Source organism: Melozone crissalis, unplaced genomic scaffold, assembly GCF_028551555.1.
Source record: "Melozone crissalis strain CALT ecotype California unplaced genomic scaffold, PUWL_Pcris_2 ptg000016l_1, whole genome shotgun sequence".
Taxonomy (NCBI): Eukaryota; Metazoa; Chordata; class Aves; order Passeriformes; family Passerellidae; genus Melozone; species Melozone crissalis.
Genome location: NW_026535794.1, coordinates 39622742 through 39648780, shown reverse-complemented (window position 1 = coordinate 39648780; position 26039 = coordinate 39622742). Strand labels below are relative to the sequence as shown.

The window sequence follows — 26039 nt, the reverse complement described above, 5'->3', positions numbered from 1 at the left end:
AAATAGATTGGTTTCCCAGGTCGTGATTTCCAGATGAAATAATGTTTTCTTTTAGGCAAAACAGCTCAGTCTTAAAAAAAGCCAGGAAACTATTTTAAAACAAATTTCCATGCCAAAACTTGGCTTTGACATATGGAGAATGACTGGAGACAAAGCCCATTTCAAACACAAAACTCTCATTTCTAATGGACAAAGCGAATAACAAGTACACAGTTGTGTAAGGGGCTTACAAAACCAGAACACATCAAAACCTGCATATTTTGTAGCTGATTCTGAGAAATCAACCATGTCAGCTGTTGGATAACAATCGCCAGAAGAAAACATCTCAAATTAAGTGAGATAGTATCTCTCTACAGACACATATCAAAATTAACAGGGAGCACAGAGAAACAATCATGGAAGACATTTCATAAGCACCTGGCACGCTATCATTTTTCCCCAGGCACAGAGCAAGCACATCCATTACAGAACTCGAGCCCGCCCAGGGTTTCCTATTGAGAAATAACATTCAGCTATGGCAAACCCGCCCCGGCCAACGCGCCAGGAACCTCAGTTCAACCACAGGGGAACACACCACACATCCAGAAGACATCGTCCTGTCTCCTGCCTTCACGTACACTGGCCCTTCCAGACACTCCCGGTATTTTTATTTTTTTTTAACCTTTTTTTCTTTTTTTTTGTTTTGAGGAAGGTAAATTTGAACTCTGCCTTGCAGCTTTGTATTATTCATTACATAATTGTTACGTTTTATTAGAAATATGATCTATTATAGCCTTGAATATGGTAACTTAAATGACATTGAAAATTAGATTATTCTGATTATTAGAGAAGTGAGAAAGGTACTAAACATTTGCAAGGCTGATAATCAATCAGTGTATCCATGTGAGTGCAATAAAAATCAATCAGGAGCTAGTGCATTTAAATCTAATTTTTTAAGCATGACATTTTCTTCTGAGTTTCTTTTTTAAATGTCACCCTCTTCTACAACAGTGATTGATTCTATCCCCAGGGATAGTTAACTCCAACTGTTTTATTCATTGCGCTGAGCTCGTGTATCCAGTCTTTTCTAAATATCAATTTAATGACAACAATAATATTTTTATCAAAATGTGAAATTCAGAAATAGGCATTCAAAACAGAAAGAAGCACGGCAGTACATTTAAACTGCTACAAATACCAGGGACCTTTTAACTTGCAAGCAGTGTACTTAACAGAGAAAATGGTGGAATTTTGTGTCCCTCCCATTTTCTTTTTCTTCCCATAAAAGAGAAGGCCAAGGATTTGCTTGTTTAAAACATAATTCATTTAGAAATGTTTCAGTAGTGAACAATGAATCACTGGCTATAGGGAGCCTGTGAGTAATTACCTATGCCTTCAAAATAACCTTATTAGGCTATTGTAAGTATAGGGGAGACCTTTGATACCTATAGCCTTAGGGCCCCTATTTTTCCATTCATGCACAGGGGATTTATATGGTTATATCCTGACGAAAGCAACACATCTCCCATTTATGTGTGAAGATAAATGTGGGGTTAATATATCAGAGCTGAGTTATAAGAACAGGTTTCATTATATGAATGAATGATAAAAATGGATGCTCTACAGCTTTATTTAACTGGCCTGAAACTTCACCTGTGGTTTCAAGGATTCTCATCAGTCTGAGCAATTTTATTTTAGATGTGAAATTTGGCACCTGCTGTTGACACATCCCTGAAATATTAGTAAGTGGAATGAGCAAAATAAAGGAGTTTCTCATCCTTTTAAAAAACTCAATAGAATCTGAAATCAAATGTAGGACCAAAACTGAAAAGCCAATGCAAAACAACAGGCTAAAAAAACACCCCTTGAAATTAGCTGAAAGGTATGCTTTTGGTATTCTTTTACTTATATATTTATATTTTTATGTTATTGCACTATCTTTAAAAAAAAAATTGTTAATTTCTTTTTTTTTCCCTAATTTTAAAACATCCAGAGGCAAAATCAGCAGCTATCATACTTGGGATACTTAGAACTTCCAATCCAAGATCCAAAACCACTGCTGAAGGAAACCAAATGGTTCTACAGGCGCATTTGTCTTGAACGTTGCAGAAGGACAGGACAAAAAAAATCAAACCAACCAAATAAACCCCAAAAACAAACAAACAAACTCCCCTCCCAAACCCACCAGAATCCCATAAGCTGTTTCCAAGTGTATGAACATACCAACTAATGCCTACCTTTATATTTACTATAGTATTTTGGGAGTGGTTCAAGGTCTGCAGAACATGCCAAACAGGGTACTAACTGCCCAAAGAATAAAAATCAGGACCCCAGAAATACAAATGGAATGCCCCCCACACTCCCCAAACAGGTCCTAAGAACAAATGAGAAATGAAGAAGTTGTAAAAACAGAAAGACAGTAAACAAGTGGAAAAAAACCCCAAACAAACAGAAGAAAACGTGTTTTGCAGCACATGGGTGTGGGCAGGTGGAGGATGAGGAGCAGCTGAGTCAGAGGCAGGACAGACAGGGCACAGCACCTCTACCAGGGGTTGGACTGAAAGCAGACTCCTTGGTCTCCCTTACCGTCTCCCTACATATTGCAATCAAAGTAGCTGGAGAGATGGGATTATACATTAAATGATGAACTGTTTAAATAGCACTTGCCCTGCGATTTCCATTTTCAAAGTGCTTTAATATCATCAACTAATTGCCAGTGTGAAATAGGATAATCCACACGCTCTAAGCAGCTGATGCTTAAACAGCTATTGAAGGTTGTTAGCATTAACAATTGCAGGCAGAATAAATCACTAATATTTCATGTGAAGACCCACCAACATATCTGCCATGGAATTAGCCTAGCCATGCTCATTGACTCGGACAAAATTTACTTGCTGGTATGTTTCCATCTGTATTTCACATAGGCATCACCTCAAGTTACTTAATATAGCCAGAAATTCCCATATGTGAGATGAAGTATCTCCACATGCAGGTCTTGCAATGTCCCTGTGCATCTTGTGCAGCTGTTAAATTAAACTACGCTTGTCATTCGCTCCTCACTCCAATCATGCTCCATCTCTCTCAGTATTCTGCATGAAATCAGTCACTTCCTTACTCTCAACACAAAATCTATGATTTTTATTAAGATCTACCATGCCACTTGCAACAGGTTTGCAAGTAACTGTATCACCCAGTGGGTATTTCCAGTCTTTCCCTTCCCTGCACAGCGCAGGAGTGGGAAGGAGCTTTGGGAATCAATCACTCCATCTGGGGAGGGTTCCTAAATTTACAGGCTTCTGCAGGTAACCCACTGACAAGTGCCAGCCTGTGGCAGAATTCCCATGAAACTAAAACCCTCAGGGAAGCAAAGCATTGTGCTTACTATCTACTGTTTTGGCTGCCAAGACCCCAGTGGATTTACTACTAACTTCTATGGCAGTCTAGATAAAATTCTGCATGCAGATGGTTAAATCAAAATACTCTGGGGAAATGGAGGACAGCTTTTCTGGAATTGCAGTGTCTTAACACATTAGCTAAAAATACACAAGCTCACAAACACAAAGTGATTATTCTTTCTCTTCTTTACAGCTGAAGTGACCAAATGTATAAGCAGCAGTTGAAAAACTCTTCTAAATACTCAGCCTGAAAATAAATTTCTATTAGGCTATAATGCATTTCTTTTACCATAGGCTGGGTGAAGAAAAAAATCCCTAAATTTCAAACTCTGAACTTTCAGTCAGAAATTACTGAGAGGCCATTAAATCTGTCTCATCTGATTTCAGCTGTTGAGGTGCCCTTTCAAGCTACCTTCTCAAAGCAACTGCCCTTTTGAGCTATAATCTTGAAGCCTGGTACACTAACTCTTTATGGATAACCGATTATGAGCAAAAATATCCTGAATCTGACCTTTCTCTCCAGGGTCATCAAAAGGTAAATCAGTCTACTTATCTACAAATATTACATTAATTTCTCTTAGGAGACAGTCATGGTAGTACGATGCCTTGCAACTGGGAGATGCTGGGGTTATCCAAAGTCCTCATTTCAATTTGCTGGGCATTATCCAGGACCGCTGATGGCCAAGGAAGTGCACGGCTGTAAGCTAAGACTCGACACTGCACACTATCCCTGCCCACTGCCAGCCTGTAACACTTCACGTTTCAACCTGCCACAGCTATTTTATTTCTTATCCTACCATACACTGAGGAAAAGAAGTGACTTATTTTTTACTTAACTAGCAAGCTACCTACCATGACAAATTGCAACCTCTTTCCTGACAATGCCATCAACAGACTCCTTCCACAAAATAACTTTCCATAATAAGCCCATTTATTCAATGTAATGAATGAGTCCAAGCTACAGGATAAATTCTAGTCATGCATGATAAAATTGACTTTATGGGACAGCAAATGGAAAGGCTACCAAAAAAAGGAGGTGAGCTGGAAGACCCCTTCCCTTTGCTTGCACATAGACACACAGGACTCAGGGCAATGGCTCCCCAGAAGAAAGAGCAGAAGTTCAGGAGCAATACCAAGACAGTGTGTCACTGCATTTCTCCTTTTTATTATGGGTGGTTTCACGCAGTGAACACAGGCTGGCTTTCCCTAAACAGGGTTCACTCTCTACATTATTCACCAGAATTAAAAATAACAGCCCCAACTTATCCCCACTGCTGTTTTTGTCTTGCAGTGGTGCTACTCCACCGATCGCAGCAGAGTCCTATTAGTGTAAAGCTACAGCAGCGTGGTGGGAGATCAGGTCTAATATCTGTATCTGCAGATGGATAACACCGCATTCATACCTAAGTTTCATTTCTTTGTTTTGCCCCCAAGGCTGAATTTCACATTTGTACCTCCTGGTGGCTTGTGCAATTGTGTAAAGGTGCATCTAGCGAGAGAGCTGCCAACTGACAGCACGTCTGCAGGGGCTCTGCGTGCGCGGGTGCTTCGCCAGGCGCGGGAGCACATCGCCTCCCGCAGCCGCAAACTGAGCTCATGGAGGCGCAGGAACAGTTGTTCCCGGCATGTCTGAAGAAAGGGAGCTGCAATCTTGAATCGCAGCGCTTGTCTGCGTTACAGCCGCGGCAGCTTGCAGCCCTGGCCTCCCACTAGGCCGGGGACAATAAAAGCAAAGAAATAGCTCAGAATCTATTTACCTATTCCTCCGAAGCAAATGTGGAAAACACACCATTATGAGCTTACATACATTCCTTCCTAAATGCAAAAGCTTGTTCATGTTCCTACTATTACAACAAAATAAAACAGAATTGGGACTGGGAGGTTATTTCCATCTCTCAAGGTGCCAGGATTGCCACCCAAAGTGGAGGGCAGCAAGGCCAGAGCGTGCACCCCACAACCATGCTCAGCTGCCCTGCTCAAGCTTATCCTCTTGGCTAGCTGAAGCAGCAGGAGAAGGGAAGAACAGTATCATTTAGCCAGGTGGACCAGAAGCCCTGCTAGATCAGCCAGAAAAAATTGCCTGTTTAAGCCTCACGCTGATGCACAGTCCAACACAGCTGGTGGGCACACATCTGCACTGGCCAGGGGGCTTGGACGGCAGGTGGGTTTGATTTTTTTAAAGAACAGTGTGTGTTGTTAAAGCTGTTTTGCCATAATACTACTAAAAAAAGCTTCATCAAATGGGAAAGCAACATGCCCAAACAATACTGTTGCATCTCACTGCATTTTAGTGTGTTGTTTACATCCTTTCCCTTCCCAAAAGCTGAGCAGTTGGAATAAACAATCTGCAGATTTGTTGTTGGGGTGGGGCATTTTTTTTGAAGATTACATAGTCCTGTTTTCACCAACTGTAAACTAAGGAGAAAGCAAGGAGTGAAGTCAGGGGACTTCTTTTTCTTTCCATCTCAGGATTTCAGGAAAGCCATGCCAAGCGAGCCAGCAGTCTCCGGGAAAGCCCTGCTGAAGCTGGCTGCTGCCACAGGTAAACAAGTTTATTCACTTTCAGCTTCAGCTCTCACTGCCCACCCCGAAGTGCTATACCCGCCAGCTGAGGCACTAAAAGGCCTTTGCCTCCCAGGCTTTTCTTTGGAACCCTTTCTGCCCATGCATGGCATAACTCAGCTCTGAGCTCCAGCCAGGCTTCAGCTGAAGCCCCAGCTCACTTTGGGATCTCTGTTCCTGGGACAGCAGCAGGCTTTAGTGGGACTTTTCAAAGAAAAAGGTGCCTGGGAGACAAAGGTGCTTGTTTTTGCCTCTAATAAATACTGCCCCATCCATAATTCACATGCAAAAATACTTCTTCTCATCTAATAGTGCAGGCTCTCCAGACATCTGTACTCCTGCTTTATGTAGAGGCAGAATCATCACGGCATTACAGGGTAGAATTCCCTTAGCACACCTGCAGCAACCTCAGCTGTTTCAGCACTCACATTATGACATGAATCACTCCACAAGCCTGCACCTAATTATCAGACTGTCTATTTTGATATATTTTATCTTTCATGTACAATGCCAAAGAAGTTCTTTAAAAATACATTCCAAATATTCTTTCATTTAAAAAAAAAAAAAAGCAAAAAAAAAGCTTTCTTGTCTGGGACTAAAGTTCTGAAATAGCAGGAGTAAGTGGACCAGATTATTTTAAAAAGAAAGCATGCTAGTAACTACAGAACTGGCTTAAAGAGCTTAATTCTGTCAGCCAGGGTCAAGCAGAATCAAATCCTGATTTCTCCATAAGATCTTTTAAATATCCCCAGAAAAGCCAGCACATAACCTTTTTATATTAAGTGCTTTCACAGCACACCAGACCAGCCTGATGTAGTGATCACACAAGAAACAAAGCAGACAGACACTTGTTTCCAGGAAATCTAAAGATACTAAGAAAAGCAGCCTTTTTATTTCTGATTTGAAATCAAAGTGATTACTGAATACTCTGCAACTTCTAGGGCAAGATTTAGTGCACACAAGGGAGTTAATTTTGAGAAGGCAAACAGGCAGCAGGTCAACACAGAGTTAACTCAATAAAATAATAATTTCTACTTGGATAAACTGACCTAGTTTTCCCAGACTTCTCCATGAAAACAAAGGATGCAACTTGGACATGAGATGACATCTGAAAGGGAAGCCAAGGGCTGGGCAAGGAGACTGAATTCAACACACAGCTGCTCCTTAAATGAAGGTGGTGGTCCCCAGTTGGCACTAGAAGTGACTACCCAGCACGGATCATCTGGCATTACAGGTGGCTGCTAACCCCATTGTATCTCAGTGATGCTGATGACAAATCTTTCACATCTGTCACGAGTGTGGGACTGGGCCCTGAACTTGGTGCACACAGGTTGGGTGCCTGTGTCCAGCGAGGATGGTCTTCTCCAAGGCTGTGGCAAGTGCAAGATGAAAGATGCACTAGGGTTACAACCCCCATGGGAAGCATGAGCTAAAACCTCAAGACTTCCAAAAGCAGAGGTTTATCAGTTCCTAAAAAAGCTGATGAACATCCACCTGCCCATCCAGCTGCAGAACTGCCCAGAGCACCAGGCTGCATGGCAGACACTGTACAGCCAAGCCCCCCAGGCCCTGGGATGTGCAAAATGGAGGACAGGAACAGACAAGGCTCCTTCCTGGCCCCCCTTGTAACTCATCCTGAGGTTCTGCAAATCTGAACACAACAGACAACTCTTCATTTTGGGATTCAACCCAATGTTATTTTCAGCAAAGCTCTGTTGTGCTGGAACACCTCCAATCAGCTCAAGTTAAACAATTTGCCCAGAGAAAATGTTCAATGAAGGGGAAACATAAAAGTATGCACAGAAAGAGGCCTGAGTGCCCCTCTTTTCTAATCCATCACACAGCATTAGGGATTAAATACTCATTAAAATATATATAATAAACTGTTAAGACAGGGTATCTAGTGATTCTTCTTAATTGCCTTATTTTTCCCACACCCTGGTTTCTAGGGAATATTTGTAAATATTCCTCCTCCATTAGTGCAAGGTCCCTGTACCAGAGGGTTACCTCCCTACCTCACTGCCCCAGCCAAGAAAGAATACCCCAAACCTCATGGGTTTATACTGTATGCTCTATGAGTGGCAGCTGATATGCCTGTGTAGTTTGTGTATGTTCACACTTTACAATGCCTGAACTTCTAGTAGGAATAATGTTCCTAATAAACATGTGAAATAGCTGTAGCTGACTCAGAAAACAACAGGAAAAGTTGCCAAGAAACGGCTTTGACTCTCTTTTGAGGACAAACAGGATTTAAGCCTTCTTCAGAACTAAAGGAATAAAATATTTATGTGTATTGTCCTCTGTCTCTGTTTACTTTTCCCTGTGTTATGAGAGAGGTTTGAACAACTATCCTTGTGCTTCTATTTATTGTCTTTTTATTATTTTCATTCCTTTTTCATTTAAAATTATTTTCTGGGTGTTCTGATTTAATAGCAGTGTTCACCTGAAGAGGCATCCAAAGAAGGAGCAGGGGGGAAAGTATGCATTGAGCTTCTCTTCCAAATTACTGACAGGGAAAATCAAACATCTTTCTTGTAAAAATGTGCTGTCAAAAGGCTCTTATGAACTAACAGTCACTTGTTCCAGGGATCTGGATCACTTGGGTTTGATCCTGGAGCTATTCAATGGGATAACCAGATGGTGCAGCAGAGTACAATGTGGACTACAAGACCAAACACACACTGAGCTCTGGACTTTTTCACCAATCTTCACAAGACTCCTAATTGGAAACACAAGAGCTCCCTGCCCAAAAGCAGTAGCCTGGTACTGTCAGAGAGCAACTTAAGTTCCTCTAAACCTAATGCTTCATCTTCCAGCATCAACAGCTTTCCTGTATCAGGAAAAAAACCAATCATTCATTCTTGAATGAAATTTCAGATGTGATGCTTTTTGAGTGTCTTTTCCCAGTTATGTCTCCACTACAATCAACACATACCATGTCACAACTCACCTAGAAGAAGTGCTATGGCAAGAAAGACACAGGAAAGATAGTCCTTGCAAGAAGCACAGCTATGGTGCAGTGAGGGATGCTGAACATGTGAGGTGCAGCAGTTCAGTGCATAAGGATATTCATTTACTGCTGATTTGTCCTCCTGGGCTGATGCCTCCTCTATTGGTGTCTCCAGCTTACAAAATGGCTAAGACCTGTGCAATGCCACTATCAGCCTTCTTGAGAGAGAGAAGAAACTCTCATGTATTAGCCAACATCCTATACTTAATTTTTAGAGCTATAAAAATTAGATCTCAATCTTTGCCACTGTAACATTCTCTAGAAGTACACAGTATATAAAATTACTGCACTTCATAAGAGTATACGTAACTTGTGGATTCTGTAAAATGTAAAACTCCCCTTAAACTTCAAGACTTCCTGGCAATTTCCATTTTTTCTGTCTCTTCCATTGTATTACTATTTTCATGACACAAACTGTAGATCAGCTTGTTGGAAGTTAAGAACAAGGAGAGATGGGAGGAAGCAAAGGATTTGCAGCAGCACCCATTGCACCAGGGCTGAATGACAGCAAAAAACCTGTTAATGATGGAAACAGGAGGAGACAGAGCAGGTGAAAACAGTGTCCCTGGATCGACCAGAGTGTCAAGGAATGATGTCCTCTCCTGCTCCTTCAACTGTGCAGTGACATCTTCACCAAAACCACCTGCAAAGCGAAGGGAGCTCAGCTCTCTGCCAGGGACCTGGCACCCCTCAGCCATCTGACAAACTGTGTGTGCCTGCTGCTGAAAGTGTTTCTAAAACACTTTATCACCCAGTATCATTCAATGTTTTAATATTGTAGTATCTCTGCAATGTTTTAATCCATCTTCACTGCTAAGTTTTCCTATTTAATTTAAGGCTTTTTTTCCCCCAAGCTCTCAAGTTTTACAATAAAGAGTTTCCCAGGTTCAAATACATCAAGTTCTGCCTTGAAGAAAATACTTAGGTATTTTCTTCATCAACCTCCTTAACACAGGAAAAAAAAAAAAGTGAAAATGCACAAGACTATCTGCCAGTATTCCTTCTTCCCCCAAGTTTAAAGACAGCAAATGTTTTAAAATGTAACACATTGAAAATTATAAAAATGTAATATGCTTTGTTAGTCTGTTATTGCTGTTATTGTCAATGGTTTGTAAAGTCCTCCCTCAGAGGATTGGACTTAAATCATTCATTAACTTGAAGCTGATTGCTTTGTCCTGCAAAGGGGGAAGAACATGGATTTCTCAGATGTAACCCAATTTCCTAACAAAAACAACCTGATGAAATTCAGTTACCAAAACAATCTATCATACCCTAAACAGAAGTGTAAATAAATTAAATTACAAAATGAGCTCCTACACCAAAGTCTAACTTCATGGAGAGTTTTAAAATTAACATTTCACTTGCTTCGAAGTTTGAAGAAAAAGCAAGAAAGAAAAGTAGGTCAGCATGTTTCCCCAGCATGTCTTTCTGACTCCATTAAAACTGTCTGTCAGATGACTAACCATGCCTGTAATCCAACTAAAAGCATGTTTGCTTTCTGTTGCACTTTTTGCCAGGGGAAAGGAAGAATTCCACTTAGCTTTAACTCTGAAATTCAGGTAAATGTCTCCAAAGTCAGACAATTTCCTCACATTTACTTACCAAATCTGTTTATATCAACAACAAGCAACTGGTTATGGATGTATGGCACTGAGAAACGATCCCGCAGCTCATTAAATGCCGATCAGCCACAGGCACCGCCTGTAGGGCTTTAAGCTACAACTTGTAGAAGTCAGGTTTCAGAGCTATTGTCTGATTGACAGACTTTTCATGAGACCTAGATTTAAACATTTAAGAGCTTTCAGAAACAGGCAAGCATGCAAACAAATACTGGAGTAAAATAAGATGGGGCAAAACCATTTCTGTTCATTTTGGGCTAGAGGACATTAAAAATTCTAACGCCTTATGATCTCTCTTTTTCCTTTTATAGAATTGGCAGCTGAGTGTTATTTAAGTTTGGATAGAAAGGGTGCTATTTCTACTCCTTGTACACCATCTACTTTAAAAAATCCTTTACACTTTCCACATGAGCGCTGTAGAACTGGAAATTAACTGTTCCGATGTATTTTAAAACGAGCATGTGATACAAAGTCAAACTAAAAACAAATCGAGGCTATTTTTAGAGCCCAGTCCTAGGGCCAGCATCGCAGCAGGAGGAGCTGCAACGTGTCAGCCGGCTTATCGCAGGCACGGCAGTGGAAAACTCCCTCTGCTCTAACAATTCATCCAGCAGATGAAAGCGAGAGCCTGACAGCAGCAGAGGGAAATCCACGGCCTCGTCTACTTATGGAGAGATCTTCCTAAAGCGTCTTTGAGCGCTTACTGGTTTCTGAGCGCCTGCTTTCCATCTTCCACACCATCAGCACGGGAGCTGCTCTCCGCAGACAGGCCAGGGGAAAGGCCTTTGCTGCTTGGCCCTTCCCAGAGGCACCCACCCCGTGCAAGACTGTCTCCAGTAAAATGATCACCAGGAAAACAAAAGTTTGCGGATATAAACCAGCAGGAAGAGATACACACTCTCCCATTTGTTTCTTCTGAGGAGAAGGACCAAATAAGCCTCTCCTTTGATAGAGAGTCCTTCAGGAACATTCGGGTTGCTGCAGTTCAGACTTCCCAGAACTCTTGGGAACAATTTACTGCATTTCTCATGAACCTTGGCTACTGTAGATAACATTTTCAGGTTGGCCTGACAACCAAATAAGCCATGTTTAGCTTCAAGGCCCAGAACACTGGCAATTTGCTCGTTCCCAGACTGATATTTATCTCATTGACATTTCTCCATCCTTCGGATTCAACATCCCAAAATAAAAAAAAATTAGGGGAAAAAAAAAAAGAGCATTCAAAGGGAGAAAAAAAGATACCAGAGAAACCACAAGGGCCAATAGAAAGCACAAGCCACACAGCACAATGGCAATTAGAAAGAGAGATGCAAAGATGCCCCGCGTCCCCAAACAACAAAATGATCCGAATGAGGAATAGGAAGCAGTGAACTGAGTGCATAAAGGAAGAATGGAAGCTCTGAAACAAAGCTTTTGAGGTCATGGGATTGGGGTCTCAGCAGTTATGTCCGCATGACAAAGCAAATGTGGCCTCAGCATCATTCTTAGGAGAGCAAGGGCTGGGAAGGGACTGGCTACCTCAGGGTTTCCCATCTGCTCTGACAGCAGCATTGCCCGGCACAGGACAAGGCAGAAAGGATAACCCAGGGTTTCCCTTGCCACGAAAGCAGCTGGGATACTAAACTGAAGAAGAGGCAAAGGCAACCTGCAATGGCAACACAAATGCATAGAGCCAGTGTCTTTTGGAAGGTACAATTTGGAATAATGCTATAAACCCAAGTAGGGGATGAGAAATAACAGAAAAAGGCTAGAAAAAGAACAAGATCTATGTTGAGAAGAGATTTTGTAAGAGATACCTGCCCAAAATGCCTTTTACTGGGAAACTGATAAAAAAGAAAACATCCGATGATTCCTAAAACACCCCAAAAGTGTAAGATGAAAACTAAGACCTACATCAATGCCAACTGCTCTGAAGAAAAAGCCCCATCTCCAGAGAAGGACTTCTTCAGAAGGTGGCACATGGCAGGACTGCCACAGAAACCTGAGCTGCAAGCACCAACAGACACACTAGGGGCACCTTTAAAATCAGAATGGCTTCAGCAAGGTCTGTGGACTTTGCTAAAACACAGAACAGTAGCGAGCACTCCTCTGGAGTGTGGTGCAGGTCTAAGCAGAAATTAGACTGTGTGTGCATTATGCTTTTCCCAGGCTCTAGTTACCTTAAGTTCCACCTGTAATGAAAGAAAAGTTACTTGTGCAAGGACTCTGTGCCACTCAGCTGAGTATCTTCCACAGGACACAACTGAGAGCTTTTCAGAAAGTCCTTTCCTAAAGCACATCTCTTTTAGAGCATGGTTGTGTGTGGCAGTACAAATGATTAGTGTAATAACTTTAGAAGGGTCACAAATTTAATAAAACACCTTGTTAAGCAAAAACGTAAGAAAGGCACACATTTACAGTCGTCGAGGACTAGGATTGATGGATGCAGACAAAGGCAGCAGAGAGCACACGAGCCCTGGTAACTTCTGCCAGGATCTGTGTTGTCATAGAGACAGCAGAGAGCGCTGAAAAGTTCACAACGGTAGCTATACCTTAGTGAATAAGTCTTAATGTAACTTCCAGCTGAGGACATGTAATCAATCTCCGTATGAGCTTATTGAAGGAATTCCCTTTATGCTTACTCAGTCCTCAAGAGCCCAAAATGAGGGAAAATATTTTAAAATATATATTTTACTACTTTTGAAGACAAGCCAAGCACTTCTTTTGGACTGGGAGAGTAGGGATGGTAGTGGCAGGAAGATAACTGTTTCTTTTGAAAAAGAAATTATGTAAAACATGAAAAACTTGATATTCAATAAAAAAAAAATCCCCAAACACTAGCACCAACCAAAAGAAAAAGCATGGAAATGGTAATTCTAGAGCAGCCTGGCAAGTTTGGCCACACACAGCAGTTTCTTCCCCTTTCCCCAGACACTTTCCTGGCAAAGGTGGTTGCAGCCCTGGCATTTCACTGCTGCTCTTCTCCTGTTGGGTTCAATCAACTCATCCTCTTTTACACTGCAAAACACAAGACTCTCCCTGTTCTCTCTCCCCTCTTCATGCCTTTCTCCTGGCATCTCCCTCTCCAGTGGCATTTGACCCCTGGTTTACCTTCCTCAGGGCAGCAGCACCCCTGACCTTTCTCGGGTCCCTGCTCCGGGCTGTGTCCCACCACTTGGGAGGTATGGGACACTGCAGCCCACAACAAGCAGCACAGAAACAGTGCCAGGGGTTGTTTATTGGCTGAGGTCTTCAATTCTTAGCTTACACAATTATGGGGTTTCTATGCAAGGAAGGGGGAAAAAAATTTGCAGCACTAGCATGCTGCAGTTTAAAGTTACAGCTATTTGCATAATGCCTGAAAGGCAAGGAATAGAAGAAAAAGAGAACATTAGGAGGCTATTCTTACCTTTCCCTAACATTTTAGGATATAAAGATCAGACTAATTACCAGACAGTCTTGAGCTGAGCAGGGTTCACTAATCACACTCCGCTTGAGGAATTAGGAGAGAATTTACTTAGCCGCATCATGAAAGGTGCCAATAAATTGTTCAGCTGGAGAGTTAACATAATAAAAAAAATCATTTTTTATGTTATTTTCTTTAGCAGTTTATTAATTGCTGCCTGAAATACTTTTCTGAAACACAACGAGCTGCAAATGAATTCATGGGCTATTAATCTGCTGTACATGGCACTGGAGGGAAAGCTCATTAGGTGAGTTGATGCAATTACTGCTATTACATAACCATCTTCACAGAACATAGAGTAAATTATGGATAATAACATTCAATCTAAGTTGCTCCTTTAAACATTAAAGCTGGCAAGTGAAAGCTATGCAAAATCAGGGGTAAAGGCTAAAACACAGAAGAAGCAGACCCCAAAAGGAGAAAGGATAGCAGATCTGCTTCTTTGAAGACAAAAATCTACGCTTTTTTTGAAGATAAAAAAAGCAAGAGATGTTTATTTAACCATGGGAAACAATGCACAACAAGTAGAACACAGTTCTCTACAAGAGAATTTTAATTGTATGTAGATCATTTTCAGCCACCCAGCATAACAAAGTGTGCATTATCACTGGCAGAGCACAGGCTGACACTAGAGCACTGTGGTTTTTATTGCAGGGAAGACCCCTCCCCATTAGCTTTGCTGTCATCTTAAAACAATCTCCCCATTAGTGACATTGAGAGTTTCGCATTAACTTTTAAAAGTTCCCAAATTTTCAACCCAAACAAAAGAAATTACAAGATTTCCTATCTGATTAGCAACTGAAAAAAATCTTCAAAACAATCTGTCCTTAAAAAGCAAAATTAAAAATATGTGATCTCTATGGTTTGGGCATAGCTTCCCCACTAACTATATTTTCCAATTCTTAATTTAATTGGTATTTTCACAGTTTACATCTTTCTACTTTCAAAGCACTCACAATACAAGGTCTCCCAGCCCCTGTGAAAAGACGTAATTTTCATCTCTCAAGATAGGAAAGACAGAATAATCAGCTTGTATGGTTTAGAGAGAGGAATTAGTCCCAGAACAGAATTCAGGGGTTTGTGATTTCTACTCTGATATTTAGCTCCTGCCTCTCGAGAAAGCAAGTTAACAGGCAAGGCAACTACTCTGGAATTTTTGAAAAAGCCCCCAGCCACTCTGTGGTATTTAGGCATCCAGTTAAAAATCTAGCCTGTAGCAAAGCAGAAACAATTCCTAAATCCAGTGCTTCCTGCTGGCTAAAAAGAATAAAACAACCCCAGTTCAGTTCTGACTAACATCTAAATAAAGATTGCATGCATTCTAATTAGTTTACTTTAAAATGACATCAGTGAAATCTGCATGAACTTCCCAAATGCAGCTATGCAGACTAGCCCTCCACTTAGCCACTCACTGTGGATGGAATCATGCTTCATTAGAGAGACTGAAAAAATTAAAGAGAAATAAAAAATACAAACATGACAGTTCCTCAAGTTGATGTTTCCTGCTTGCCAATTTCAACTAGAACGAAAATAAGTAAATCCATTCACTCTATTGTTCCGTAGCAGAATGTAATCACATGTTCCAAGAAGCATGAACATTTAAATATTATAAGACTCAAGTCTGTGACAAAGAGCAACAGACATTTCTGGGCAAGTTAAAAAAATCCCCAACAAATACTGAGCACAGAAACCAGATTCTCTCCTCTTCATGATAATTTCCCTGCATTCCCTCCCTTCCTCCAGAGAGGTTAATTGTAAGCAGATTTGCAAATCTGAACATTGCTTCAGTGCACTGAAGTAATCTGGAACAATTCTGGGCCTTTACAAACATAATTTCACTCTATTAGAGCTCACTGCAGACAAGATTTATGCCAGTATAGAGAGGGCTTCTCTGCATCACACCCTAGTACGTGGGTTGGGTTGTGTCTGAGGGGACCCCAAGGATCATCAAGTACAGTGACAGTCCCTGCAGCCCACACAGTTTATGAAAAAGGATGGAAGTGGAAGTGCTGCTGGGCTAAGCTGGGCAGCTGCAGCAGAAGGGAGCTCCATTTTCTTCCCTCTTATACCCTACAAAAAAATCCAGTTTAGGCTCTCTTTATGAGCAGGCTTCACCTTACAAAGTGACTGCTGCAGCATCCTGTTTGAAAGAGCCCATTCTTGTGGGTGAGTTTTGCCCAGCCTCCTGCGTGCTCCCCTAATTGCAGGAGGCAGCGCCGAGTGTGACCCCTGGGCAGCTCCTGAGCACCCAGGGACCAGCGAGCTGCTGGCGGGCACCTGGGGTCACATCGAGGACGGGCCTTCAACAGCAGCCTTGAGATCACGTAATAGAAGGGCAAAGGTTAGTTTCCTAAGGCTCTCCATCACATAATGAGCCACTGTCAGCCTGTGTAGCCTTCTCACTTCAGCAGCAGCAAGAAAAGAATCCTGCGTGATCACCGCTTGTCTCGATGTGGTGATTCAGAACACCAAACAGACTGGGAGGTTACGAAGGACAGAAGAGGTTTGGAGTGGGGTCCAGAGCCTCAGCTGCACCCACACTGCCCTAAGCACTCCTCCAGGAGCTGAGGTGGGACAGCCATATAACAATGCCCAAACCTGATGCGGTGCTGGTGGAGGGACTGGCTCCAGGCCCTGAATCGGGAGCTGCAGCTCAGGTTTCAGTGACAAAGCTCTGGAGTTTCTGAAGGAAGGGTATCTGATTAAAGACAGCAGGGTTTTATTTCAAGCTGTGTTTTGTCCTGTTGTAGGATGATAAGGCAGTCATCACTAAGTCGTTTCCCCTCACACTCTTTGTCTTGACTATCTGGAGCACAAACTTTTTGCAACAGGGACTACACAATGAAAGATGGTCCCTATACTAGTGGGATCCAGTTTCAGCAGGTCTTGCAGATATTATCACAAGGCAAATAGCTCCAGTCCTGCCCTGGAGGTAGTGTAGTTATTGACCTCTTGATCAGATCTGGGGAGTAAAATGGGGTCCAAGATAGCTTTTTTCCCCCTACAGGAACAAAACAACCTATAGAGAAATGCAAATTTGCTGCATTCCTTTATCATCTCACTTCATTCTCTGAAACAAGATAAAAGCATACAAGAAATGCTCAGTATCTCTTCTCTTTCAAACACTGTACCCCCATTCTTGAACCTCTACTTATCACACTGGCTATGCACCCAGTTCCCATCTCTCCTCTGATGTTTGTAAGGAACACTCATTAAGCTCAAAGGGAGCTTCATATGCAGGTACTTTTGCATGCCCTTTAAAGACAGAACAAATAAACACAGGACTGCAGCTTTTAAGCACAGATTACTCTGTATACTGAAAACCAGTATCTACTCCTCCTTAGCTCCTGGGAACAGACCTTGGAGTTCCTAACTGCAGGTGCCATCATGATTACTTTCCCCAACTGGGACTGGTTTGAGCATTGTAGGCTTGTTTCCCTGTGAGATTTCTCTGATACTTTTTTCTGTCCTTTGTTCATGGCTTTCACATTACAAGATAACAGAACCGTAAGAAGACAAAAAAATAAAATGTGAATAATGCACTGGGGGAAAAAGAAAAACCTCTATCTGGTAAGAAAAAGCTGAATGACAGATGTGCCTTTGTTTACATAAACTTCTAAAGAAATGGAGTTAAAACCTAGAGATATGTATGAAAGAAGGTCAGATAAGAAAATAGTTTCTCAAATCTCTTAAGAGATGAAAAGCTCCTGTTTATGAAGGGATAACACAGAATCACTTCAGACTTAGTTCTTAAACCCAGAAGACAAGACACACTGCATTCAAACTGATGACATTTAAAATAATTTCTCTGTTCCCTTGCAAATGCCTTCTACAGAAATGCAGCCAGAGGACATCCCTCACTTTTCTCCAGGATTCTCTGTTCCCCCTCCAACCTGTTATCCCCCTTTCAGTGCCTGTAGAATTTTGAGATAAAGGCAACTGCCAAAGGGCAATTTCACTTAGTTCATCCCAGAAAACAGTCAGAGCAAAATCTTAATTCCTGCTGGCAAAGCTCCAGCTACCCTATGGGAAAAAACAATCCATCACCTAAAAGGCAGTAAGTCTTTCTAGTTTATCCAAAGTAACTTTGGTTAACATGTTGGAAATACTGCTGATACTTCCAAAACCTACTCCGATGTGACGTTACAGCATTTAATAAGATTACTATTTCACGTCAGCAATAAAGTCCTTAGGAACTCAAGACCCTCAGGTGAGAAAAGTGCTTGTTCTTCTCTTCCAAACTACATCATACTGTTTTTATAAAAAGAAAAAGCAGCTTCATGTGCACTTAATATGCAGTGAAATAGCTATCAATAAAATCCTCCTCATTCAATCTCATATCTTTGCATTTTAGCCTGCCTTCTCCTTTACTCCCATCATAGTCTGCACTCCAACAGATGTATACCTAAGTACAGATAAGTGCACTTCAGGCACACGAGAAAACCCAACACAGACAGTGAATTCATGGAAATCCTAAGACCTCCTCCCTCAGTAGCTTGAAACTTTCCAATAACCAGATTTTCACATTTCCATGAAAAGGAGCTGGAAACACAGCACAATGGTCCAAAGGATGTATCTGGTTCTTTCTCCACCTCTCAACACTCTTTCTCTGAGAGGAGGGGGTGAGAGAGAGAAATGGCATACAGTGAGGAGGGACAAATGCAACTGTAGGACCTCCAGCTCCTGACCAAGTACAGAAAAGGGAACTACTGGGATGCCCCACACAATTCAGAGATGTAAAATGCTGAGGATGAGAACCAGTTTAAATTACAGTTCAGACATAAATGCCTCATCATCATCAATTTTTCTTTTTCTTTTTCTGTGATCTTATACTCTCTCCAAGAAACTGTTGTGGGTGAATTAAAGTTAAGAACTGGTTGGGCAATTTTCCCTCCTCTCTTATGCACACACTGCAAATTTCTGTAGATGTTATTACTGGTATTGACCTACTGACACCAGGAACATCGCTGATAGAGGTAAAAACCCTCAACAATCAAACAGATCACTACACCAGAGACTTTTTTGCTACTGCAATCAATCCAATCAAAAATGAGAAAGTTTCAGAAGCATTACCCCATGGGATCTGAAAAAGGCATTTTTAGCTATATTTTCAGACTTGATGGGGATATCAATAAACTGGAAAAAGAGAGTATCACATATTTCTACATAAATATTTTAAAATGTTAATTTAAAGGGCAAACCAGAGATTTCTACAAAAGAAGGGAGGGAGAGGAAAATCCTTTGGGGTTTTGGTGTGTTTTGCATAGTCAGGTTTACTGGTTTTGCAGGTTTAGAGAAGAGTATTTGCCAGCTCATTTCACCTTTCAGAGAGGGTCCAGGCAGTACAAACACACAGCTTTTAGGCTGCAGTGTTAAGGACTCAGAAGTCTGTAAATACAAGTCTAAAGTTGTGTACCAAATTCATACTCCTTTTCCTCATATGAATGCAGATACTGGACTCAATCACATAATTGCATAATAATTTTTTTTTCTCTTAGGACTGCCACATACATGTAGGATATGACAAACAATAAATTGTTTCTGAGACAACTTACATTCTTTGGACATTCCCACTTCAAAGCACTTCTGTAGTCTGCAGTACTGGCAGCGATTTCTGGTAACTTTATTGATAACACAGTTTTTATCTCTGTGACATGTGTAAACCATGTTCTTTTGGATACTCCTGCGGAAAAAGCCCTGGAATCAAGAAAAAAAGAAAATCAAGTAAGCTTCTGAGCTTTCCATAAACCATAGAGACAGGCATGTTGCTTTAAAGTAACAAAACTAATTCAAAGTTATGGCTGGAATATGGCATCTTTAAAGACTCAGTCTTACTATAATTTAGTACTGTTTGTTGCAACATAAGACTCATCTCCTAAATAAAAACTAATTATCTGATGCAACCTAAGGCCAAAATAAACAAAGCTAGAACTAGTAAGAGCATTCAGGAAATGAAGTTCTGGATTTTACAAAAAAAGCTCAACTAAAAATTGTTTGAGCTTATGAATGTAAGTAATGAGTTGGGTAAACAACAGCCTTCCTAACAGATCCACTTGGAAGTCAGACACTCATCCAATAACAAACAGACTCACTCAGCCTGAAGGTCCCATCTATTTTTGTTACTGCAGAGACTCTCTAGTTTGAAGGCTGCACCTCAAAAGAGAAATAATCTGAAACCCAGGTCTCTTAACTGCTGAAACTCCTACAGCAATTAATGAGGCTTCTGCAGGTGAAAGAGTTCCAGTATCAGGTTATTGAGTTGTGAACTTGTAAAAGTTGCCAATTACAGCACTTTTTTCTTACTCAGATACAGCTGTGAAAATAATCAAGTAATTACAATGATCTTGAACAGAAATTAAAGAAACCTAGAGGTCTGGTTTGTACTTAAGGAACACCATTTAACTGAAACCCTCCTTCAACAAGTGAAAAACAGAAAATTAGCCATAAATGGTAAGGTTAGGTAGCACAGAAAAAAGGCAAAGCCCAAGTTAATTTCACTAAACCCTAAGCTTTAGATAATATCATGTAATAATGAAGAAAAAAAAAAGAGGATTACTTTAAGCATTTTAGAGCTCAACCCACAGATATTCAGGAAAAGTATTTCTGCAACAGACATTTGGAAATTTGACAGCACTATTTAACCTTCTCACTCAGATTTTGAAAATGGTTTCAGCAAGCACCAGGGTCAAATTTCAGTCAACATCACAACATTATGGACAAATAGTTTGCAATTTAATATTTGTTGGAGGGCTTGAGAGGTTAAAACTCTTCAACCAGCCACATGTTTACACCCTACAGGGAAGCTGTAAACTTGATGCCGCAGACGATAGCTCTGTGCCTACAATGCATTAGTCTAAAGATGCAATCATGGGAAGCTATAAAACTGGCTCTCCTCAAGGTGCTCACCAAGACACGTGTGCAGCTCAAGAGACAAAACTCCCCTCAAGAGACAAAACTTCAGAGCTGACTGAGAGACTTTCTGGCTATATGATCAGGGAGTGGTAGGGCAGGCAGCAAGGGCTGGTCATAAATTCCTTGCACAACCAACGTGCTATAGGTGCTAATGTTATGAAAATACCTCAGATTCACTCAGAACTGAAAAATGCCTCCTTAATCATGTAACCCCTGGCAAAAGTTTTCTGCAGCTCTTGCACAGGCAAGCCTCATCCTGAGGTTAGCTCCTCTGATTTAGGAGATATTTATTACTACCATCAAAGTGGTAAATAAAAACTCTCCACATTTTTTCCTTAAGCTACTGGACCCAGAAAAAGAATTTAAAGCTATTTGTTTGGATAATTAAACCCTTTCAAGTTATTAATAAACATTGCTATTTCATGTTCTACACTTCTGATCACTAACACTGCTTCAATTGTTGCAATGGCAAGTATGGCAATTGTATGTACATTTGTTTACTTGCCAAAAAGAAAATTTATGGCAATATTCACTCCTTTCTTGATTTGATATTCCCCTGTGATGCCTGGCTCTGGGGTAATTGCTGATATGGCTAACAACAGTGAGGCACCTATGGCATCTATTTTGGTTTAATTCAACAGGCAGAAAAAGTGAGCTGTGCTGTCTCTCTATAGCTTACTTGGCCATCATTTTCTAGCTGGAAAGACACAGGATAAGCCAAAACTGCTAACTTCTATGGCAGCCACCCAGCCTAATCCAGTGCTGCTGCAGGTGATTTAACATCCACAGCCACCAATGGCATTACTCTCCTACCACAAGCCTGACAGGGCAAGAAACAAAATGGCCCAAATGAACAAGTCACCCCATACTGGGAAAAGAAGAGACAGTCTTCTCCAAATGTATCTGTACTCTACCAAAATATAACCAGTAGCTGATGGCACCTACTGATCAGTTGCTCTGATATATAGCTGCAGGGTGTGCATCCTTATAACCAGGGTTTAATTACAGCCCATCAGGAAGGAAAGCAGAGGAGGCTGCCTAAGTCCTTACCAAACAAACTTGACCACACAGTGCAGCTGAAAAATGTGATCCATCTGCAGACAGCAAGTATAAAGCATTCATGAACTCATTGCTAATAAAAAAGGCTTAAGAAGAACAAATTTGGAAAAAGCAGATCTCCGGGTCGAAATGAAGACAGTTTCCTCATCAGCCTAACCTCCCCAGGCAATGTCCTCCACAGAGTGAAAGATACAGAGGAGGATACTAACTGTGGAAGCTTTGACTGCTGTTTGACAAATTACTTTTTAAGACCTGTATCTGATTTTCTTCCCGGACTTAATCATGGAACATAAATAAAAATGAACTTGTTTACACAAAATATTCAGGTGAAAAAAAGGTGTAATGTAGTCCTGGTCAAAGCTAAGAACATTATTCTCAACAATGTATTAGTGCCCACTCACCAGTATTCTTCTCAAAGTCAGCATAGGGATACCATTCCTTGTAACATTTGTGACAAACTAATTTTAAAATACAATAAAGCAATGCATCATCAAAAAGATTCGATTTTTACATTTTCCTTGGGACAGGCACTAAGATTATAATTACCTTTGCACCCCAAACCAAACTGGGACAGGAGCTCAGGCACTGGTGGATGAGGAGCACCATTTGCTCAGCACTGGGGGCTCAGTTTCCTCACCCAACACCAGAAGCCTGGTGTGGTGCAGCCACAAGTTATGGATGGCACTGCAAGCAGGGTCATACTCAGAGATACTTCCTGAAAAAAGAGTGTCCTGTCTTTCCCCCTGCAGGGGTTTGGATCCTGACTGCAGCTCTGCAGCAAAAGAAAACTGTGCAGGACACAGAGATGGCAGAGCAGGTGCTTGCTGCCCAGTTAAACAGAAAAGCACATTTAAACCCTTTCAAGGCTGGGTTCCAAATAGCACAGGTATAATAACTGTGGCTTTTTCAATAAAAATACTGAAGTTAGAAGCAAGCCTAAGTTTTCCTCCAAGTGCTTTCTGTCAAATGACTCCCATCTGATCTCACAACCCCAACAGTTTCTTCAAAAACCAAGAAAATCCAAATGTGACCTGATGTTAAGAAGTTGTCAGAAACTTCAGAGACTGAAAACCACCACTGTTTGTAAATTAATCAACTTCTAGCACCTATTGGCTCTTGGAAAACAATATACTAGCAACGATAATTCAGTCACCTCAAAATGAATCTGTTTGGCTGAATATTTACATGAGCCATTTTTTATGCAAATATTTTAGCATCCCGTCCAAATTAACACCCTGTGATGCGAGATGAGACACTCCAGTGCCAAAAACAATCACAAATGATTTTTTCTTTGTAATTTAAAAAGACTTATGAATATAAAAAAAAATTCCATTCTGTGAGACATAAAGCATTACTGTCATACATAATTGTTTTTGATAGCACCTACAAAGTAGTTGAATTTAAAGGAGCGGAAGCTACTGAAGGCCTATCAGGAACAGTGATTTACTCTGATATTCCTTTTATCCATAACTTTTGAAAGGAACATGTATCTTGTGTTTTTATTTTAGAGAAGACAAAGCTTGTGGAAATCACACTTTTGAATTAATTCTGGTTTTCTGAGCTGCTTTTATCAGCATCCTTTACAGAGAACATTTTAGACCAACACTTCAATTTTTAATCTCATCTTTTCTGTGTATCATGCCACGTTCCTCCCAGGCCCACCAATCTTGTTATCTTAATGGATGACAGATAGAGTATCACTCTGACCATGCCACATTAGGCATCCTCATTTACCGAGTGCAAGGAAAAAACGCTGAGTATAAATTATTCAGAAATCTATTGTATCAGCGTGTGTTCCCTGAGCATCCACCAGTGGCAGAGCAGACAGATTATTTTTCACTTTTAATTGTGTTGATATCTTACCTGCTGCACTGAAAGCAGAGAGTGATATGTGAAACCGTATGTATCAAGCAGCAAACAAACCTGGTTTCCTAGGTCTATTGCATAGAAATAAATAATCTATTTAATCAATCCAACCTCAACTCAACACTGCAGAAACCACCTCACCCCATTCACCACTTACTCTTGCAGCAGTTGCCTGTGAATGAGTCAAACTTTGGGAGCTCAGTAAAGAACAGAGTGCACACAGAGAATATTAACTATTTCAGTAATATTTTGAATGCTGTTATGCCACTGGCTATCTGAACACAAAGGACTTCATTAAGGATGAGCCTTCAAGACAAAGTTTAAACACAACTTATGAAGTCTTACGGATTTGTTAGCAGGAACTGCTCCCCTCACATATTTGATAGGGAATCTATACACCTCCCTCTCCTTCTCTGTCCAGTTGATTTTGGCAGGGCAGATGATTTAGAGCTCAAGTTATGCACATGCATGAAGAGATGGATCATTTGATCACAACGTCTTAAAAATATTTTGCCAGCACAGGGCATGCCAAGTCTTATTTGCAGGCATAGTGGGCTTGCAAGCTGAAAACTTGCACTGCAAGCCAGGGACAGGGTAATCAGCAGAGAAGGGCCATTGCAAGCTCAATCTGTTTGAACAGCCTGCTCAGTTCATCTGGTTCAGCTTTGATTACCTCCAAATACGGGCAGCCAGCTATGACTCCTGCAGATTTAGAGGCCATTCTTTGGTAAATTTGCAAAATAAGCTTCTGAGTGAAGCATATTGCTATTTTATCTTAAAAAAACCCAAAAGAGTAGGAAGGACTTTTCCATGGTACAGTTTATCAGTCATTTATAAACTCTGACTGAGCTCTGAGAGGAAAGATAAATACCAGTAGCAGTTGAAAAGAAAATCCAACCCACCACACACCTGAGACCTCTGCACTTAGCTTTTTTGTGAAATAGGGGCTGGGCAAATATGTGCACTTTTTACTAAAGAAATGTTTGTGATATATGGCTTCTTTTCAATCTCTCTGTTTTAATAATTTAAGTTACCCTCTGTCCTTGCTAACCCTGTAAAATATATTTAGAGAAGGTAAAGGTCCCATTCCTGCTCTCTCTGGAGCATCAACATTTAAGGTATCTCTCAGTGATGGGATCTGCACAAAACTGCTTTGTTCTGTGACCAGGGAATTGCCCAGGTACATGCATGAACTAAATGTAGATTGCAGTATTTTTAACAACTAGATGCAGCAGGGAGCAAAAACCCCTTGTCTCACCAAATCCTGGCAGGCTCTACAGTCAAGCTGGGACAGAGACATGCAATTTTTAGTTGTTAACCAGGAATATTTACTCTGAGAGGCCTAGGTTACATGCAAACCAGCAACTGGAGTTGCATAGAAAGGCTTACAAAAGATCTACAGCCCAGCATATGCTGTTCAATGATACCATACAGACAAAACACACTGCAAAATGGCTGCAGCCAGAACAGGAGACCCCACAAGTAATGAAAACTACTAAAGCAGCTATCTGGAAGGAAGCTCAAATGAGCTTATTCCCAGTTGCACAGCATTTTTCCAGGATGTCTGCACTGTCTATCACACTTTGGAAGTCACGGCTTGCAGAATAAACAAATTAATTGTCTGACATTGTGGCTGGAAACCACTGCTGGCACAAAATGGAAGCAGCTACAACAATAAGTAAAGGAGGGCTCACTGCCAGAAAGTAGGGAAATTGTGCTGATGATGTATGTCAGGGCAGGACAGGAAGGTCTTTGCAAAAACAAATTTCAATAGCTGGTAGAGAGCACCTAGAAATGCCAGCCAGTGGCGGAGGAGCTCAGCACCAGCCCGCCCTGGGAAGGGCTCTGGCTTTGTTGGTCATTGCTGGTATTTCCAGCTTGCCATCCACACCTCTGCTTGTCTAGCCATTTATTCTGTAGATGAAGAGCAGCCCTAAGATTCTATGGCCAAAGAAACCTAAATTTGCTCTTGAAACCAGCTTGGCAGTGAATTTCATTATTTTTAATCAACAGAACTCAAAGTTCATTAAAATTAAGCAGCTGCCATCCCACATCTTACATATAGGAAATACAGACCTCTGGACTTAAGAGCAATTCACTATGGGGAAAAAAAAAGGTCTATTATCTTTTCATTGTTATTACACAAATTGAAAAGTTCGAAATATCTCGGGGTTTCTCGTTTCTTAAAAAGA

General features: G+C 41.0%; 1 protein-coding gene across 5 annotated transcripts in view; it reads right to left on the bottom strand.

Annotated features, from left to right (window-relative positions):
- Positions 1–26039, bottom strand: part of RARB (retinoic acid receptor beta) — a 191745-nt gene that overhangs the window by 25856 nt on the left and 139850 nt on the right. For all 5 annotated transcript variants that reach the window (XM_054273238.1, XM_054273233.1, XM_054273234.1 and 2 more), the window contains one exon: positions 19566–19707. In XM_054273238.1, coding sequence (XP_054129213.1) covers positions 19566–19707 — 142 coding nt within the window. The remainder of the gene's footprint in view (positions 1–19565; positions 19708–26039) is intronic.